Genomic DNA, 20,255 nt, shown 5'->3' with positions numbered 1-20,255 from the left:
TGTATTTACTCCCCTCACTTGCAGTAAGTGCGTACTTTCCTTGACTCCATGGAGAAACATAGGCAACAGGTGATATGCCAGAGGTAGAGTTTGCCCTACGAACTTGGGGGTTGGCCCAGCAGAGCTTTAGAGATGTCTCCCCAGGGACCCCCAGTCTCATGCTGTTGTGTTATTGGTTCCCAGGGGAGGCACTGTTTTTGAAGCTAGAGCTAGACATATTGGTTAATGCATAATGTGCGGCTTTAGGCCTCACAGTTTGATTCTGCTTCTCTCCCTACCCTGGAGATCCCTGAACACAGGGACCGATCCTTAGTTTTGCATTAGGCTCAGGCAGACCGAGCCGCAGACCCAGCAGGATCTAGAAGGAGGTGGAAAGTACCAGCCCAGCCTTTGAGGATTTGAGGCTTAGCACCTGAGCATGTCAGAGGTGGAGGGAGGGCACAGAGTTTACCTTATTGCACCCCTTTGTTCTACAAATAAGGCTGGGGAGTCCCAGGGAGAAAAAGGAACGTGCCCAAGGCCACTGGCTCCAGTTGGCAGAACAGGGAATTGAGCCTGTAATTTGTGACTGAAGTCAGTCATTTTCCTCTATAAGACAAACTGGGAAGAAGAAGAAAGCAACACTCAAACAACATCAAACACTCAGGTTAGCAGGTGCAAATTAAACTATTTGTATGTGCTTCCCATTGTATAGGGAGATTGGGGAGGTTGGCCTCCAACCCCTGTCCCTCAGGCTTTCCTTGGGATCTGTGAAGAGAGGCAGCAATTAGCCAAATACTAGCTTAGATGACACAGACCATAGGAGGAAATCAAATTTACCAAAAAATTTGAGCGTCCACCAAGGTGATCCCAGCATGTTCTTTCATAAATATCTTATTTAATCTTCAATTACTTCTCAAAACAACCCTTGAGGTAGGATTATAACCCAATTTCCAAATGAGACTTGAGCAGTGTAAACATATTTTCTAGGAACGGTTACTAAGTGGGAAAGAGAGGCTAAGTAAACTAAACATATGACATCAGATCGGTGCTACTTCCATTCTTCTTTTCAAGGGGAAACATGGCTTGACTCTCGCTGTCGGATCCTTACTGTGTGTGCTCCTTGCACTCTGAACTGTGTGGGAGATCTGTGCAAAGCCCAGCCCCTACCCTTGTGGGGTTCCTGGTCTGAAGGGAGGGAGAAATAAGTACAGAGAATATTATAATACAGTTTGCCAAATGCTTTGATAACAGAACGCCCAGGGGAGTGAGAGCAAGACCATCTGTGAGTGAGTGTGTGTGTGTGTGTGTGTGTGTGTACATAAGGGAAAAGGAATGGAAGAGGAAGGTTTAGCTGGTCTTTATGAAGGATGTGAAACTTGACCCAAATCCTGAAGGATGACTTAGAGGTGACAATGTAGAGAAAGGAGGAAGGACAGCGGGAGGAATTGGTAGGGAATCCCATGAAGCCACGCAAATCAGGAGGTGTCAGGGAGCCACTGCTCAGCAGACACCATTGGAGAATGTGGTGAGCGCAGCACTCAGGGAACGCTACTTGGAGGCAGTGATCATGATCAGGAAGGTACCATCCAGGTACATGGTATAAAAAAGCCACTGAGTCTGACTTTCATTCTTTGCTGTGGACCAATGGTGTGTTTGTAGGGAGAGCTCGGTGCAGAGCCAGGGAAGGGTTGTCACTTGATCAATTTATCAGTGTTTGTGGAGCATTTACTCTAGGTGTTTGTGTGGCAGGAAGGATTTCAGGGACACATCACTCTAGTCCCAGGCACCTGAATCAAATGGCTTTTGGTGGCCGCTGACACAGTCTCTCATTCAACATTTACTCAGCGAATAATTTGGAGTGTCGCCCCATGGATCAGGGGCTGTGCCAGGCTCTGGGGATTCCATGATGAGCCGAACAGACATAGCTTTTACCCTCAGGGGTTTATGGTCTAGTGTGGGAGGAGACAGGGTGCAGAGCTGCAACCAACAGTGGCACACATGTTTATAAAATATAATAAATTCCAGTGAAGAAAAGCTCAATGCTTTAAAGGCACAATGTAGGGAGTCCTGATCTGGTTGTGAAGCTCAGGGAAGTGCCGTTTGACTGGGGCCTGAGTAATGAAGATCTTAACTCAGGGAGGCAGGAGGAGGTTCCCAGGCTAATGCTAAGTCTCTCAAATGGGAAAGGCCTCCTCTGACTCCCCATGTAAATACCTTAGCTGACATAAATATGAACATTCCTTCACCCCCAAAACCAAAGTCAGACTGTCAATCTCTTAAAAGAATATGAGAAGGGATTCTTATAATGTTAGGCCAGTGAGCCTAGGTTGAAATACATTAGCTTCCCTATCCGTAGTTAGGTAGGATTACACTCCATCCTTTTACACCATTTGCCTTCTAAGGTCAGAACCTCCTAATTTCCGTCAATTAGAAAAATCGGCAGTCATCCAGTCTCCTGTATGGGCAACTTTAAGAAGACAACCGAAGATGGTCTCCTCCCTACCATCATTCTCCATAGTTTCAAAGCCTGTAGCTTTCAGGAAACAAGTGGAAAAGAGGGAAGGAGGGAGATTTGGGAGGAGTGGAAGCAGGGCATTGAATTCTGGGCAGAGATGGCTCCTCGAGTCTGCTCTGAGGGACACACAAAGAGCACGTGTCATGGTGCATAGTGGGGATTTCCGCTCTTTAGAGTTTCAAAGAATCTGGCAGAAGAAGTCCTCAGAGTCTAGCAAAACAGTAGCAGGTAGGTGTCTGCTGTCAGTGGTGTTCTAGTAAATGCTTATACTCCGTTCTCCAGATTTGTGTTTAAGCTGTGATCTGTGGAGTTTGCTGATTCCAGTGGTGTAAACACTCCTACCATAGCTGATTTTCAAGCTACCAGCCTGACCCCATTGCCTGTGGAGCTGGGAAGAGAGAGACAGTGGATGGGCTCCCAGGAGCCCCTAGAGGCTGGCTGTAGCACAGAGAATCTGAGATGTTGGGATCTTACTGTTCACAGAGAATCTGAGATGATGGGATCACTGATAACCACAGTGGCCTGAGGTGAGGGTTTGACTGCCTTCCAGGTGGACAGAACGGAGAGTCAAAAGCTGCCCCGCACTTTCTGTGTAGGTCATGACAACTTGGTACAACACTCTCCTCAGAGAAGCATGAGCAAAGAGAACCAACATGAGGCTTTGGAGGGAAAAACACCCAAGTAAGGTAAAAGGAACAGTATCATGAAAGTTAGTTACTGTACCTGCAAAATAAGAATTTTAGGAAGCTGTTGGCAATGTGAAGAAGCTTGACCCCTGTGGGCTAGGAGCAAAGGAACAGGGAAGAGAGGGGGCTCAGAGGAGAAGGCATCAGTTAGCTGGAAGGAGGATGATGAATCCTGTAGAAAAAGAGGGCCTAGAGATAAGCTGTGGAAGAGCAGAGTGAGACATCTATGGAAAATAGAATTAAGTTGCTACTATGGAAGGTAGTTTAGGGTTTGCTCTCCCACAATGTGAAATCAAAAAATAAAAACAGCGAGAGAAAAAATGAGGGCAATGGAGGACAGAGATGGGAGCTCTCAAGTGAAGATTATAGGGAAAAACTGAAAAAGAAGCCTGAACCATTGAATAGAAAAAATATCTAAAGGAATGATTGAAGGGGATATTCCCAAATGAGAAAGAACCTGCCTCTGTCTATCCAAAAGGTTCAGTGTGTTATGGAAAAAATAGAAGGAAAGACACCTACACTACACTCATTTTGTCATTAATAAAACTCTAACATAATGGAAGGATAATCTTTGACTCTAAGAGCATAAAACAAGTTGCCTACAAAGGAAACAAACCAGGCTGGCCTCCATTTTCACTTCTGTTACTTCAAATGTTAGAATACAGTCTTCAGAATTTTGAGGGGGAAAAGTCCAGAACTGAGGATTATGCTTTTACAGGTAAAGGTGGAAGAAGTGCCTCATGGGGATTTGCAGAGCACAGAACCGAGGTGGGCCTGCAGGGAAAGAGTTCTGAGGGCATTGGGGAAGGTCAGGAATGAGGCAGAGGATTCTTCCTATATTTGTGATTGTTTGCTTTTAAGACTGTATGGGGTGCATGTATTTTTACTTTTGTAAAAACTATATTTTTTATCTTTTTTATTGTTTTTAAAACAATTTTATTAAAAAAAGATAAAAACTGTAACCTAATAAGGTAGGTCCGGAAGACATTTGTTCCATCTTATTGATGAGACATTGAGGCTGAGAGAGTGCTTATGACACTCTGCTAGGCATTGGAATTGCAGGCATGAATCAAGTGCCACCTACGTGTGTTCTTCAGCGACTCAGAACACTGCTGTCAGGGAGGAATATCTTTAAACACAGACTAGTAGTTCTCACTGGTCAAGGCAGGAGGTAGGGGTAGGCGCATACATTAGGCAAAGCCTAAGCCTATCAGAATTATCTGGAGGGCTTTGGGGAAAGCCAGAAGGCTGGACCCCACTCCTGGAGCTCTGATTCAGTAGGTGGGGCTCAAGAAATTGCACTTCCACCGCCAAACTCTGGGATTAGTAAGAATTCCCTGAGACTTCGGGATTAGGAAAAATTCTTCCATCTTGCAGATTTGGAGGGTACAGAGGATGTATTCCTTGGGACTCATTTAGGTTATGAGACACATCTTGCCAAGCCGGTTCCCCCTGGTCCCTTGGAGAAATCATCCCAAAGGTCCACACTGTCTAATCTGGAGTGTCCCCACAGGTCCGTGGCTTTTTCAGTGTAAAATTAGAGTCTTGAGTCTGGAAGAGTCCTTGCTCCATTCATTGCTGAGGTAAGTATGGAGCAAGGGACTCCCGGTGGCCTGTGTGACAGTCACCATGAATGGCAGAGGCAGGAGGAGAGGGGAAGTTCTGGGACTCCTCATCTAGGGTTCATTGCCAACCTCACCACCCTGCTTCTTGCCCCCATTTCCATGGGGCCTGCTGAGCAGTTATTTCCTCAGCAAGTTATATTACTCCTAGCCCCCGCCCCCAGGTCCTACAGGCAGCCACGAAAGGGTTAACTGGAGTTGGACCAGGAGCCTGAGCCAAGTACAGAGTGTCCATTGTGCACCCGCCCCTCCGCCCCCTCCGGAGGAGTCACTGACTTCTGGAATGTGACAAGGCAAAAGGTTTTCACCTTGCTTTGGCTTCCCTCCTCTGTTGAGCGTGCGGGTGGGTGCGTGTGCTCACGCTCACATGTTGGCACGGGTGGCCCCTCAGGAGAGCTCTCACTTGTCTCCCAGACTCACCAAAAAAGTGAACTGTGAGTTTGGGGGTGGCAAGTACGTGCCCGGAGAAGACCAAAGGAGAACAACAGCTTTGTGTGCTGGTGAAGTAAACAGACAGGTTAGGTTTCTTTGCTCTTCACTTTTGAAAGCTGCTTTTGGTTTTTTTAGGTGAGGGGTGCATGTGGACGTGGGGGGCTGGATCACAAAATCCTCAGCCTAGGCCAGGAATCTTGCAGAGGGGCACTCGGATGGGCTGCGCTGCAGGTGTAGTAGTTGGAACCGCAGGACTTGGAATAGCTGTCGGGGCTGATTCATTTCCATTCAGAAAGAAACTTGAAGTCCTTCAAGGGCCCAATCCTGCGCTGTGTGCTGAAGCAAATGTAAGAGCTGTATAGCCACAGTCGGGCTCGGCCCGCGACTGACCTGCAATCGAGTAAGGAAAATAAGCTATGTGTACTCGAAAACAGCAAGAAGACGATGCAAGACTAGTACTTAGGGGCAGGCTATACAGCCGGGTGCAGTGTCAGGCAGGCCAGGGCATGGATGCTGCAGTCCAGAGTTTATAAAATGTTGCTGTGCACACAACTCCAAGGTTAGGCTTGGGCACAACCTTGAAATATGGGAAGGCTTGGGATCTGTTTGTTTGTTTGTTTGTTCATTCCTTCATGCAACAAACATTTGGAGAGGGCCAGCCGTATGCTGGTCATTGCATGGGTTGGTGGCGGGGGATATAAGAAAAGATTCTGTAAACGTAGAATTGGAAACAATTTCCGTGTGTGTAATTCCACTGTGGAGATAGGTTTGACTTGAACAGGGAATGAGAGTTGGTGGCTGATGAGCCCTAAGACTGGATTCTTAACATGAGACCAGGGCGCAGACTCTGGAAGTGAGGTTGTTCCTGAGCACAGGGCTGATACGAAACTGCATTACTGTTTGATCTCTGGTATTTATCATGTCATACTCAGCCCGCCCTGGTTCAGGTCCTCATGCAACGAGAGCTGAATTTCAGCTGAGCGTCCTCATGGTTCTCCTGCCTCTAATATCAGGTTCCATTAATTCATCCCTTACACTACATGCCGGGATTATCTTCCTGCAGCACAGCTTTGGTAGTGCCCCTCTCCTACTTGACATCCCTTAAATGGCTTCCCATTACCTGTACGATAAAATCCAGCTCATTAGCATCTCCTGCAAGGGTGTTCGTGATCCGGCTGTCACGTTTTGTCTCTGGCTTTACCTCTCACCAGGCCGCATCTCCTATTGCACCTCCTGGCTGAACATCAGCATTGTCTTCCTGAGCATGACCCTGCAAGCTCCTGCCCCAGGCCTCATGCGGTCCCTTTTCTCCTCCTTCTTCCCACTCTCTCTGTCAAAGCCCCTGAAGGTCAGAGCAGCATTCTGTGCTCTCCTTGAAGCTGTCCTTGGTACTTTCCCATCTTTTTAAGTCCACCTTGCCCGAGTGGGAAATATTTTCTCTCTCCTTCGTTTCTCTCCTCTACTAGAGGACGTGTATATATCTGCTCTGTTTTGGTTATTTTCTAAATCTTTTTTCAAAAGTATAAGCTCCCTGAGGATGAAGATTGTATTTCCATTGCCCCCCCTAGGGTCTTGACAATCCGTTGGGTTTTCATTTTTTATAGACTTCTTACAACTTGAGGTTTATGTTGTATAGTCTCCTACGTCAATTACTTAATGATTTACATCATCAAATATAAGGAACTCTGAAGGGAATCTTCTTTTTAATGGAAGACACTGTCTTCATAAGACACCCATTTCACACTGCTGGCCATTCCTCTAAAGTTAGATTTCACCTTATTTTATGTCATCGCAGGACCTGCCATAGACATTCAAAGTCCCAAACGGATTTAGTTTAGGAACTTTTAGTGGAGAACTTGCCTCAGTTTTTCCCCCAACACAAGGATAACTTCGTAGGTATGTAGCAGGGAATTAAAATGTAACCTTGAAGGTTCCTGCCAGAGAAAGTAAACTGCTGGACACTACCACCACACAAAAAACATGGCTTGCAGTTTGGGTGGATTTGGGGTACAAGCTGAGAAGGGTCCGTTGGACAATTGCTGCTTGACAAACAGGAACACGTTCTAAGGCATTTGGATGTCTCCTCCCCCAGCTAGTGTGGCACTCAATGCCAAAATGAATGTTGACTTGAATACGACTTTTTAAAAGTTATATAAAGTTTTGGGGAGTTTGGCAGATCAGTCTAGATGAGACAAATAATCTTCTATGTAAAAAAAAAAAAACCTCCAAGTGTTGTCTGGTCTATCTGCCCTCCTAAGTGTGCCCCTTTTGTAGCCTGGGGCACAGGTGGCTGTTCAGTCATTATGAGACAGATTCAGTGAAGATGCTCTCACTCTCACTACGACAGCCTCTTCTCTTCTAGAAATGCTGCGTTCATTGGGTTTTCCCCTAAGAGGAAGCAGTTGTAAATGTGTCTTTCTGTAGGGCCGAGCAGTTTCCAGGAGCCGAGTGTGCGCCTGGGCTTCTCTGGGGAGCAGGTTCATGTTGGAGCCCTGGCAGCCTTGCTGGCTAGCTTCCTCACAGGATGTCAGCTGAAAATGTACGGATTCCAGAGGGAGAAAATACGTGTCCGGTCTCCAGGCTTCATTTCTGGCTGTTCTGAATGTGTCTTTGCAGTTGTTGTTGGTCATTTTCTGGCGGGCACATTTGCTGGCTCATACCTTACATTGCTAGGCTCCAAGGCAGAAACTGAAGGCTTATAGTAATGTCTTCTGCTGGGGAAACCTCAGCATTTTGAGCCATTTAAGAAGGCTTGAGTATGATCTCACCTACAGCCTCAGGGTGGAAGGAAATGATGTCTTGAAGTTTTGTGTGGCCCTAGGGCTCTCAGTTTGCCCTTGAGGATGAGCATCGGGCTTCCTTTGGGGCTTTGAAAATAGTGAGTTTGAAATTGGGAATAATGGGACGTGCAGTGAATAAGGGTGAGGAATAGGTTAGCTGATCCAATGATGGTCTGAAGAGAACCTGATTGAAAAAAAAAAAAAAAAAAAAGAAGAGAACCTGATTGGTGTTTCTGGTTTCCTCTTGGAGGAAGCCAGAATCAAAGATCCTGAGTCTGGGGACGGGTGGGGAAGGGGAGTACAGGGAGAGCCATTCCTGACATTTCTAAAAGCTTGTGAAATGCTCTTTCTCTCTTTTTCCCTTTTTTGTTGCCATGTAGACAGAATGCCACTTTGCTTAAGGACCAGAAGGGGAATTCGCACAAGGGGAATTAAAACTGTCTCAAATGGATATTTTTATCTAAATAATTGATAATGATTAAATATCTTTTGTGTGGGCAGAAACATTTTTAGCGATTGTTTTGCATTAATCACAGCATCAGAAGTGATTTTCCACTGAATTCTTTATGTCTTCCTCTTTCAAACCTGCATCTAAGCTTTGCGTTTGTTTTAAGAAATAAAGATAATTTTCTGTAATTGAAATAGTCTCCCACAAAAAGATGATAAGGAAAGAATGGTCAGGAGGTTAGTTAAGTGTCCTTCCACCAAGACGATGGAGGGACTTCACCCTGGCAGCTCCAGGGGTTGTGTTCAGCTTTGCAAACTGTTCTTCACGTGTGAGAGGGAAGTCGTGCAAGAAGCCAGCCCTGTGCAGTTCCCACAGACCTGCCTCAACACTTCAGACTTCTCTTTTGTCATGGTTGATGGTGACTCAGCTAGCTGTGGCTTCAGTATAAGAAACTTCTAGCTTGTTATTGGACTGGAGAACTGGCTTCTCTTATCTTTATTCTTGGACCCAAAGCCATAAAAATTAACAATTCAATGAAGGGCTATGTGTGTGTATGTGTGTGTTTTCCCTCACTGCCAATAGAAGCCAGTTTGGGGATATGTTTGATTTTTTTCCCAACACTTTTTTTTTTTTTTTTCCCCTGATGGCCATAGATTAGATGGCAGGGGCTTTTGGGACTTAGATTGAGTTACTTTTGAGGTCATTTTCCTTCCTGTCACGACTAATTATCTCTCTGCTTCTCAGTTGCAGATCTGACCTCTTCTGAACACGTGGCCGTGTCTCCATCCCTGGGACTCTGAACCCAGCAGCTGGACCACTTTGTCCTTGGGATTTTGGGTGTCCTCTCTTCTCACCTTTCCCTTGTCCCCTCTTCCCTCCTACCTCCTGAGAACTCCTGAAGACTGTAGGATTGTCATGGAGTCCAGGGAAATCTTAAGCAGCTCCCGGCAAAGGGGGGACGAATCGGAATTTCTGCCTGTCTCCTCGGCCAAGCCCCCAACTGCTCCTGGCTGTGCAGGAGAACCTTTGCTCTCTGCTCCAGGAACTGGGAAGGGGATCCCAGTGGGCGGAGAACGCATGGAGCCAGAGGAGGAGGATGAACTGGGCTCAGGGCGGGATGTGGATTCCAACTCAAATGCAGACAGCGAGAAATGGGTTGCAGGAGATGGCCTGGAAGAACAAGAATTCTCTATCAAGGAGGCAAACTTCACAGAGGGAAGTCTGAAGCTGAAGATTCAGACCACCAAGCGGGCTAAGAAACCCCCAAAGAATCTGGAGAACTATATATGCCCACCTGAGATCAAGATCACCATTAAGCAATCTGGCGACCAGAAGGTGTCCCGTGCTGGGAAAAATAGCAAAGCCACGAAGGAGGAGGAAAGAAGCCACTCCAAAAAGAAGGTAGGGAGCCCTGTTTTGTATGTTTTTTGTTTGTTCATTTGGGCCATTCTCCCTCCAACTGTTAAAGGTCCATTTGCTTATTCCTTAGTTACTTTGGAATTCTCAATCTCTTTGATGGAACACTTAATGCCCTCCAGGAGAAATGTCTTTGATACCTTGCTATAGTGCCTAATTTATTATATCTTCTACTCACATGAAAATCAATAGTTACTAGAATTATAATTCTGGAGCATTCCTGTTTATTGTGGAGCACCCAATTGGCTGGGTCAGACCTGGCTAAGCTGGGACAAAATATTTGCATTCTCTTTGTATAGTTAAGAGTGGGACGTTAAGAATTTTGGGGCAATTGTGACAGTCAAGAGCCTATATAACCTCCTTTTGGTTTCAGTCATTGCCCTAAGCCTTTCTAAAATAGGCAAGTCAGTCACTGGACTACGGAAGCCCTCTTCATAGTAATTTAGGCTGTTAGAAGGGTAAAAGATCATTGCTCTGAAAACCAGTGGTGAGCCCTGGAGCTCAAGCTGGAGAAAGAAAAAAGGGTGGGTGACTGACCCAGATCTTTGTTTAATATTTGGTTGGTTGTCATTTTCTTCTCAAAGTCAAACCGGTAGAATGCAGTGCTCCAGGTGATTGGTGGTGTCATTTGGTTGGGAATGGATGGGTCCAGGTTCCATTGTATTTATATCACGGGAGGTTACAGTGACCTCTCTTCTTGGCAGGGGTATGGCACTCAGCTATGATGACAGAGAACTGCCCTAGTCTGGGAAGTGTTTGTCTCCAAAACTCTCTGGGGCTTGTATATGCCTCTGAAAGGAGCCCTGTTGTTTTCAGAAAGGTTTTGGGTTCAGGGTGGTAGGAATTCATTAGAGTCTTTGTAATTTCCCCCCACATCTTATTTATTTGAGCTCTAGAAATGATGGATTAGCTAAAAATAGCACATGTGAATGACCCTCTCTCCTTTATGACTCAGAGATAATCTGTAGTGTTTCTGTTACTCGTGGGTTTTGAGCTTCTCAGTAGTCACTTTCAATAGAACTGCTAGGAATCATGTTCTTTCTTTGGTGTAGGGCTTGTGTTCTTCCTTCCTCATGTTAAGTGTTCTGGCTGATATGTTGCATTTAAAATCCAAAGACTTGGATGAGAAGAGATTTCCTAGTGTGACCAGTGCCTTCCAGTTTGCTCAGACTATCCCAATCTTAAAACCAAAAGTCCTGCAGCCAGGAATCCCTTCAGTATTGGACAAGCCAGGACAGTTGGTCGTCTCATTTTAACTTTTGAAACACACAATAATTTTTAGAAGTCGGCTTGTTTTTATAGAGCACAGAGGTAGTGCTTTCCCTCCCCCACCCCCATTACAAGGTGCAGTGATTTCTGGGGTCTCTGTTGTAAAGCGAAAGATTATTTAGATGCTTGAGAAAACTTTTGAAATTCTTGCAAGAAAATGCAACAGTTTAGACCTGGAAAGTGAGGCTTTCCTTTGGAGTTGGGTCTTCTCAGCTTTGAAAATGAGTATCTTTGTCTCTGGCCACTGAGATGGTCTATCTTTGTTTATTGTTGGATTTTTGTATGGGTGGACAGTCTTGAAAACTGTAGTAACTGTTTTCCCTCTGTCCCCATCACTGCCAGGATTTGAGCAACAGCCCCATAGTTTGGGGTATGCAAAGTCAAATTCATTACAGCCACAGGTCCATTCCCAAAGATAAGTCTTCTGCCCCTTGGAATGCCCCAGAATGGATTTTGTGACATGGGGATGATTTTGAAGTTGCAATGCACAATGGGCTTCCATTCTCATATCTGAAATTCTCAGGCTCATCATCCTCACCCAAAAAGCTGGATGCCCTTTCTATGCTTTATTGGAAAGAGAGGAAATGTGTGACTTAAAAGTAAGTGTTTCTAAGTCTTAGAAATTGGAAGGGAGAAAAAGAAAGGGGAAGGACCAAAATTTAGCTCCCAGTGCTGCATTATGCTGACACTGTAATGGGAGGATCTACAAAATGTTAAATTCTTAAGAGCTTGCTTCACACTGTACTTCTCCACTCTTCCTACCTTTATTTATGCCTGGAGCTGTTCCTTTCCAGAAATGAATGAATGAAGTTATCAGTACTGAGTTTTAATTATTTGATAGATGATAGGAACATTCTCTGATCTTTATCGGATTAGAGTGTTAACTTTATGATTCTCCAGACTTCTAGTTGGTTTGAAAAGAGGGAATTAGCAAAAGCAGAACTTGAGGTAGAGAGATAGAAACCTCACTTACCATTTTAGCACCATGAACTTGCAGAAGTTACTTATTTATACGAATGTGAAATATATGGTTGGTAACTTGGGATGGGGAAAGGATGAGGATGGCATTTGGTAAGCAATAGATCAGTGTCTGTCTCTAAAATCTAGTATTCTGGATTTTTTTTTTTTTAAGTAAACTCTACTCCCAGTGTAGGGCTGGAACTCATGACCCTGAGATCAAGTCTCATGCTTTATTGAGCCAGCTTGGTGCCCTCTCCTGTTTTTTTTTTTTTTTTTTTTGTTGTTGTTGTTGTTCTTTAATGAGGCAAGATACTCATTGAAGATGTGTGCATGGAGTGGCCCCTGGGACTCAGGTCCTAGATTGGGAGCTAGGAGGGAGGCTCTGTTGAGCTGATCCTTGAGTTGGTAGAGAGGCCCACTTGGGAGTCACCTGAATGTGTGTGCTGACTTAGAGCAGGGGTCGGCAAACTATACTCTGGCCAAATCCAGCTCCTTGCCTATTTTTATACAGCCCACAAGCAAAGAATGGTTGGAAAAAAATCAAACAAAGAATAATATTTTGTAACATGTGAAAATTATATGAAATTCAAATTTCAGTGTCCATAAATACAGTTTTATTGGACCGGAGCCACATCCATTTGTTTACATTTTGTCTGTGACTGCTTTTGCACTAAAACGGCAGAGTGGAGTGGTTGTGACAGAGACTGTATGTCCCACAAAGCTTAAACTATGTACTATCTGGCTCATACCAAAAGGAAACATAGATATATAGATAGATATAATATATATATATATATATATATTTATTTATTTATTTGTTAACTCTTGATTTAGGGAAAGGACATAGAGTTTCAGGATAACAATGATTTTGTTTTGTTTTGTTTTTAATGATTCAGCATCCAAACTTGGAGGCTGGGGGCAATTGGGTGTTACATCATTGGCTTTTCTTTTTTTTTTTCTTATTCCTTTTCTTTTCGTTTCTTTGTTTCTTTCTTTTTTCTTTCTTTTTTTTGCCGACCAATTAATTTTGTTCAAGTCATTGTTTGACAGCCTTAGGCAAAGACAGCTCATATTAGATCCCAAATGATTTTCTTTTTCATTGGTTTTTGTAAAAAGAACACTCTTTTGGATAATGATAGCATTCCTGTGTGATATCACAGCTAGTTTTTGCTAGGCTAACTGTATTTCTGCATGTTCTACTAGTTTGAGGTGAAGACATATTATGTGTGGCATCCTCAAGAGCTTTATTTCAAGTTTCAAACCTAACACCAATCCTCCAAACCAGAGAGGCATTATAGATGTTCGGGCAACATGGCTCCTTGAGTGGTAGAATGGTAGGAGGGGACCCATGGATATACCCTTTCACTGGCTCAAGGATGCATGGACTCTTTCTAACCAGGGGTCAGGTCACCTCTCTTCCATATGAAATTAGAATGGCAACTGAAATGCTATATGGAAGTGGGTTTATGGTGAATGAATTTATGTGAGGTATAAGAACAGCATTTGGTGAGTAGACCCCGGGAAGAAAATTCAGAATGTATTCCAGGGCCTCAGAAGTATCCTTTGGATAGATGGACCTGCTTTACAGATGGCCTCAGTAAAGGCAACTTGCTCCTTACCATGGCACCAGCATTGTTGCACTTGAGACTTACCCAGGCAAATGATGAAATAACATAAGCTTCATGTGGTTCCCTTCTAGGTCACTCCATCAAAACAGTAGAAAACATGACACTGAATCTCTAGAAGCAAGTTCAAGTCCAGCACACGAGCATAGAATGTTCCAAGTGACAGGTTTTTGAGAGGCTCTCAGCTGGGCAGAGCTTAGCAGCTCTCCTCTTTCCATGGGAGGCCTTTCCATGGGAGTCAGGAACTCCCATGCAGGTTCAACAGCTTGAAGAGAGGGGACTCTTAGACCGGCTCCCTTCAGTGACCCTGGCTGGGAGATGCGGGGTGGCAGTCTACACCAACTGGCTTGATGGCTTTGCATCTGGAGTATAACCTTATTAAAGCCCCAGTTTCTTTATCTGCCAAACAGAGATGATAATTTCCTACCTGATATAATTTAATGGGAAATTTTAGGAAAAATGGGTGACTTACAGAGCATACATTGTAATAAACAGTTTGGATTTGTGGAGCTATGTGGCAGGCCTTCCTTTTGCTATTTTATATGTATTCACTTTCACTGTTAGTCCTTACAACAGTCCTACAGACAGATATTAGATTGAGGCTCATTTGCTTCAAAAAAGCAGCAACACAAATGGGCAGGGTTGGTGGTGGAACCCATTTCTTCTATACTACAGAGCTAATGCTGTATTCAAGGTTCAAAGTGATCACACTCTAAAAGACTGCTGGAAGGTAAGGGTCGAAGCATTGGGACATTTCTGCCACACCTTCCATGTTAGGGTGACAGGATCATAATCTAGCATTTTTCCCTTAATCCCAAGCATTTTAGGACGTTTGAGAGAAAACTCAAAGTCCCATGAGTTCAAGTCTTATTTTTTCCCTTTGTATTGCTTATGAACTTTTATTTGCTTTAGACCAAAATACAACTTCTATTTCATTTCTTTCAATTTAGTTTTCCCCTTTCCCAGCTTCATCAGAAGAACCTATTTCCTCCAACAGCAAAGACTTTACCCTTCTATTTGCCGGTGGCCTGCTGTGGTCCTAGAAACATGCTCGAGATTTGTTCTTGGCAGTTCCCCCTACACCATCTTCACACGTCTATGGAAAGACGTTTCCATAGCATTCCAAAGCATTCTACTCTGAGCACTACTGACCCTCTCTTAGGAAGTTCAACGGGTCAGGCATTCATTTACTCATTCTTAAAATAGCATCCTTTTTTGTGCCAAACACAAAGTATGGATGTAGATGGGAAGCAAGGTTGGCATCAGATTGCAGGGAGTGATGAACCTCAAATAAATAAATAGTTTTGCATTTAATTCGCTAAGTAATGGGAATGCTCAGTGGGCTTTGAACTGAAAAGGAAAAGGAAAGGGTTATGGGCCCAGGGAACATAATGAGAGTGAGGCCAAGCAGAGAAACTTAAAAGGGGAGCTTTTAGGTAATACAGATGGCAGTGAGGAGGACCACACTAGGGTTCTCCATGTTTCCATAGGGTGCTCAGAGCACATTTCTCTCTCGACCCTCTACGGTGATAACACTTTGGTGTATCAGGTAGTTGGAAGGGGGTGTGGGGCAGGGGACGAATGCCTGATATCTGTTTGTGTACTCTCCACCCCTGCTCCTGCACTCTGGTGATGGCCCTGGGCATCGGGCAGAAAGCCTTCCACCCTCTTTATGACTCAGGTGTCCTTCCGTCACCGTCATTTTGCCCAGCAGCCTCTCTGGTCGCTCCTACATATATCACTTGACTGTGGGCTTGCCCTCCCTCCTTCCAGGAGTGGGAATGTGGTATTTTCAGCTCCTGGGAGTAGGAGCTTCTTTATCCCACCACACCTTCAACCTGGTAGGAGAGCAGGTCTCGCCAGCTTTTCTTCACAAGAGGCTTTCTCTTCTCATTTAATTTTATATTTTCTCTTTCTTAATTTTTTTAAGCAGCACATTTCTATTTATTCATCAGTGTGCCTGAAAATTTTGTTTCCTGATAGATTTCTCCCTAGTTATTTTATAGCTAAAGCTGCATGAAGGGTGGAGAATGTCCCTCTCTACAAAGATTTGTCTCCAGGGGGCCAACAGGTAACATTTGACATCTGGAGCTAAAGGTGTGAAGGACAGAACATTGGACTTGGCGATGGGAGCCCTGGACACCAGCTTTGTCTCTGTCACTAAAAAAAAAAAAAAAAAAAAAAGAATGAACCCAAACCGGGTTTGACCCCTGCTGCTTTATTTCTGTTTTAAAAACTGAAAACTTCAAGAGCCATGTAGCCATTCTGCTACATGGGGCAAGTCTTTCTCTTTAACAAAACTAGTTACTATAAACAAAAGTTTTGAACTCTCTTTGGGCCCGCTGTTCCATCATCAGATTATTTCCTTTCTGTTCCAATGTCAAAAGGCCCCTGATCGTGGGAGCAAGTGTCGGAGTTGAGTTTAGAGAGTGGTGAGATTTACCAAACTTGTGTTCCATGACGATATTCTGGGAAAGTTTGGTTCTTCCTTCCTTTCTTGTATTTTTCCTTTTTTTTTTTTTTTTTCCCTTTTCCCCTCTGTATTTGGGATTATCTGGGGCTTTAAAGCACCATGCTGGCTCTCTTCCTTTTGGTTGTGACATTCTCTTGGTAGTTGGTTTCACTTTGGACATCCCCAAGGAACGTTCTCTGGTGAACGCCATGCTATTACAGATAACTTGGCAGAGTAATCAAGCAGGGAAACTGTGTCCTGATGAAGAGCCGTTCATTATCTAAAGTAAGGAATAAGTGTTCTGTTCAGAAGAGTCCCTGCCCTGAGAGTGGATTGGAAGTCAGATCCCCTGTATTCTGGATGGGGTTCTCTCTGTCTTTGGAGGAATAGAACCAGGGCTCTGTATGGCCTGAGGCAAGTTACTTAACATCTTGAAACTATGCCCCTCTTGTATGAAAATCAAGGGTTATAATAGCCCAATTCCTTGTGGGTGTCTTCTGGAGTTGGAAGGATCCTGTGGGCACTTAGCACAGCCTTTCACTCTATAAGCCTTACTCTTACTGAGCTAGCATCCACCTCGTTTGGGCCACCCACAGGACCTTCCTCTGTGCAGGCACAGCTGGCCCACAGTGACCCGCAGGGATGCTGGGCTCCTGGGGCTGGAGGGTGGGTATGGGTTGGCTCAGAACCCTCTGTTTCTTTTGGCTGATCCTGCTTTCATATTGCTACAGGCTGTGTTGAATTGTGTTAGCTGGCCGGCAGTGTCACTGTCTCATTTGTGATGCCTGCACAAGCATCGACTAATAGAGCAGATCACTAGTGGGTTGGTTTTTATTTTTTATTTCATTTTATTTTATTTTTTGCTGGTGGTGGGGATTGCTGTGGGGATTTATTTAGAGATGGTTCAAAGGTCTTTCATCTCTGTGGTCATTTATCTGCTGAACCAGGATTGCTGCTGAGCTCAAAGCTTGACTCAAAATGAAAGTGTTAAAGCAGTGTCATAAGAACGACCGAGTGGGGTTCAATGGGTGCTACCTTCTCCCCTGCCCATGTGTCCAGCCCTTGTAGAGCCTCCCCCCTTCTCCATCATTGCAATTTCACATCCTCAAAAAGTTCTCTCAGAGCTGCATTTCCGGTTGATCTTCGGCCACATTGCCTTTTTTATTTTTAATAAAAGGCGAGAGAAACAATCCCTTTCTGCCCTGCTGCACCCCATCCTTTGATTCTTCTGATTCCTGCAACTTTAAGTTCAAACGTCCTGCCTTCAAAGCACTAACATGCAGGACGTCCCAGGACATCCCAGGATGTCCCCTGCCTGCCTTCCTTGTGCGTGAGACACGAGTGGCTTTGGTCAGGAAGTCATTGGGCCTGGGCAAGGGCAGAGGCCTTGAGCACAGGGATGTGGCAGGGAGGTTCTCAGAGCCTGGGTCCCAGGCCTTGGTTCCGGCTCCTAACTCCAGTACGGATAGAAGACAAACAGCATGAGGCAATGAAGTCTTCTCCTTTTAGGGGGGTTTCTTTATTCACAATAAACTAAACATTTGGTGTGAGAATTTGCATATGGCCAAACTGCTTTGAGGAAGAGGATTCAACTGGGATGGTCTTCAGGGTGACCTGATTGGAGGGTGACTTTTGAGGCTCTGGGAATCACCCCCCCCACACACACACCCGGCTCTGCACCCCCTTGGAGGAACCAGGGGCCAGAGGGAGAGGCTGCCAGAGGGGAGGGCAGAAGTTCAGTGGAGCCAGGTCCCCAGGAGGCCTACAGACAGACACAGTATGCAAACACCCACATGGACTCATAGCTGTACCCAGCATGTGCCAGAGTCTGAATTATACGTACTGGCTGGTGAAGAGCAGTGAGCCCTCTGTGCAAGTTGAGGCCACTGAGCATGTCAGAACATGGCAAGCAGAGCTCTGCATCATGGGCAGGTTCAGGCTACAAAGAGTTCTAGGGCTCCTTCCAGCTTTCCATCATATTCCAGGGAACTTGCCCTCTGAAGGCAAGGGGCCTCCTGGTACACCTTAAGCGTACTTTTCTCTCTGAAGTCCCAGGCTTGTTTTTTTTTCTTCCTGCCTACCCCTCCCTCCCTGGGCTGACTTCCCTCACCTCCCCACCAGTCTATGACCTCACCAAGGGAAACAATGGAAGCCTTTATTTACTCTGAAAAGTCCAGGCAGTTCCCATCTTGCTACCTGGCCCGGGAGGCCACTTGATAATCATCATTAGTATCAAATGCAGGTTGCTTCAGTGTATTTTCTAGACCTTGTTTATTCAGTTTTTCCCCAGACTATCTTCTTTGCCTCCCACAAGTTTCTAGCCAGCCTCACAGTGGGGGATTAGGAGTAGGGAAGGAAGAGAGAACACTAGAAGAGAGACAGACAGCAGCTCTGTCCCTCAAAGGTGTACCACCACGCTTTGCCAATAAGAAGCATTCATTTGCAAATACAAATGTGCCCCAGAGTGTGGGCAGCTTCTTATGCTGAGCCAGTTAGTTGGTTCATTTGCTTAGTGTTGTGAATGAGAATTCAGCTCAGGATTTGCAGGGTTTTTCCTAAGAGATTGGACCCCCAGAGAACTACCCTAAGGGAGTTGCTTCTCATGGGGATCATGGATGTAGTTACAAGGAATCCATTTTTAACATATGATAGGAATTTCCATTTTTCCATCCCTGGCCTTTTTAGGGATCAAGGAGGTGAAAACCAGTTTCTCTGGTGGCTCTTCCTGATACCATTAGGTTCTGAACCTCCCTATCTTCCTCCTGGATTGCTACCACTGAATGGATGGCAGGTCAGCATCATGCTGGGATTAGGATACTGGCAGGTCATGAAGGAAACCAAGATTGGGAGATCTGGAAACTGTCTGAGACAAGAGGTTAAACCCATTGAGGAAGACATAGGCTGGAATCAGGCACCAGCTCAGGGAGCAGGGTGACCACAGAAGGCTGACCACAATAGTTGTAGGTCAGAAGAAAAGGGCTGCACAGTTGGGTCACACTTTCAGAATCACAAAATTCACTGAGAGTCAGAAGAGCCTGTGAATATTTCCATTCAACATCCCTCCTAAACAAACAAAAGATCGCATCTGAAATCCCTCATGGACAGTTATTTGGCAGTTGCTCAGTGGCCCTCAGGGAGGAGACTTGGTATCTCTTGAGGCAGTCCTGGGTTTAGGAGAGCTTTTTCTTCCATTGCGCTAAAGTCATCCTTTCACAGCTCAAATATTTCCAGTTCCTGAAACTGTTCCTGGGGAGTCCACGGTTTCCTGGTGCCAAACCATCTTGGTTCCTATGCTGGGAATGCTGGTTTGTTATTGCTTCTCCTAAACGGCATAGATGGGGAAGTGGGTATGCACAGAAGAGAGTACAGGACCCCGGACCAGAAGGTCGTCTGGCCTTGCAGAACACCAGGAGATTGTGACCTCCTCTGCTCTAAGCACATTACCTCTATTAACAGGACCCTAGGCGGCCCCAGCTTTTTGGCAGCTATATTATTGTTGGTGTACAATGAACTCAAGGTCAAGGAAGCTCTCCGAGTGCATTTTGTCTTTTGCGACTCTTGCTGGTCTAAATCATCACATCTTACATTCAGTGAATTTTTTGGATGAAAATTCAGGTGTTGGCATTATTTTTATTCTCATCTCTTTTTGCAGAGTTCTAGACAGAGATGTGAATCAAATGAGAATCAGCTTTAAAAAAAAAAAAAAAAAAGGCAGCCCAGATGGCTCAGCGGTTTAGCGCCGCCTTTGGCGGCCCAGGGCATGATCCTGGAGTCCTGGGATCAAGTCCCACGTCAGGCTCCCTGCATGGAGCCTGCTTCTCCCTCTGCCTGTGTCTCTGCCTCTCTCTCTCTCCTCTCTGTGTATTCTCAGGAATAAATAAATAAAATCTTAAAAAAAAATAAACAAATGAGAATCAGATGATTTTATGTGGGTCTGTGGACTCTAGAAGGCACAGATATAAGGCAGCTCTGAAGTGTAGTTGGCCATCTCACTCTGAATTCCTTTTCTATGCCTTTTCTAGTTGTGGTATCTCTAGATCACTCTCCACCATCTGTGAATGGTCTTCT

At 45.0% G+C, this 20,255-nt stretch overlaps 1 protein-coding gene across 1 annotated transcript in view; it reads left to right on the top strand.

Moving 5' to 3' along the window:
* The window catches only part of SETBP1 (SET binding protein 1), a 358,635-nt gene that overhangs the window by 9,891 nt on the left and 328,489 nt on the right, over positions 1 to 20,255 (top strand). The window contains 1 exon segment of the mRNA XM_025429008.3: positions 9,210 to 9,866. Within this exon segment, the coding sequence (XP_025284793.3) occupies positions 9,381 to 9,866 (486 nt within the window). The 5' untranslated portion in view covers positions 9,210 to 9,380.

Source organism: Canis lupus, chromosome 7 (assembly GCF_003254725.2).
Source record: "Canis lupus dingo isolate Sandy chromosome 7, ASM325472v2, whole genome shotgun sequence".
Taxonomy (NCBI): Eukaryota; Metazoa; Chordata; class Mammalia; order Carnivora; family Canidae; genus Canis; species Canis lupus.
This window is presented reverse-complemented; position numbering and strand designations above follow the sequence as displayed.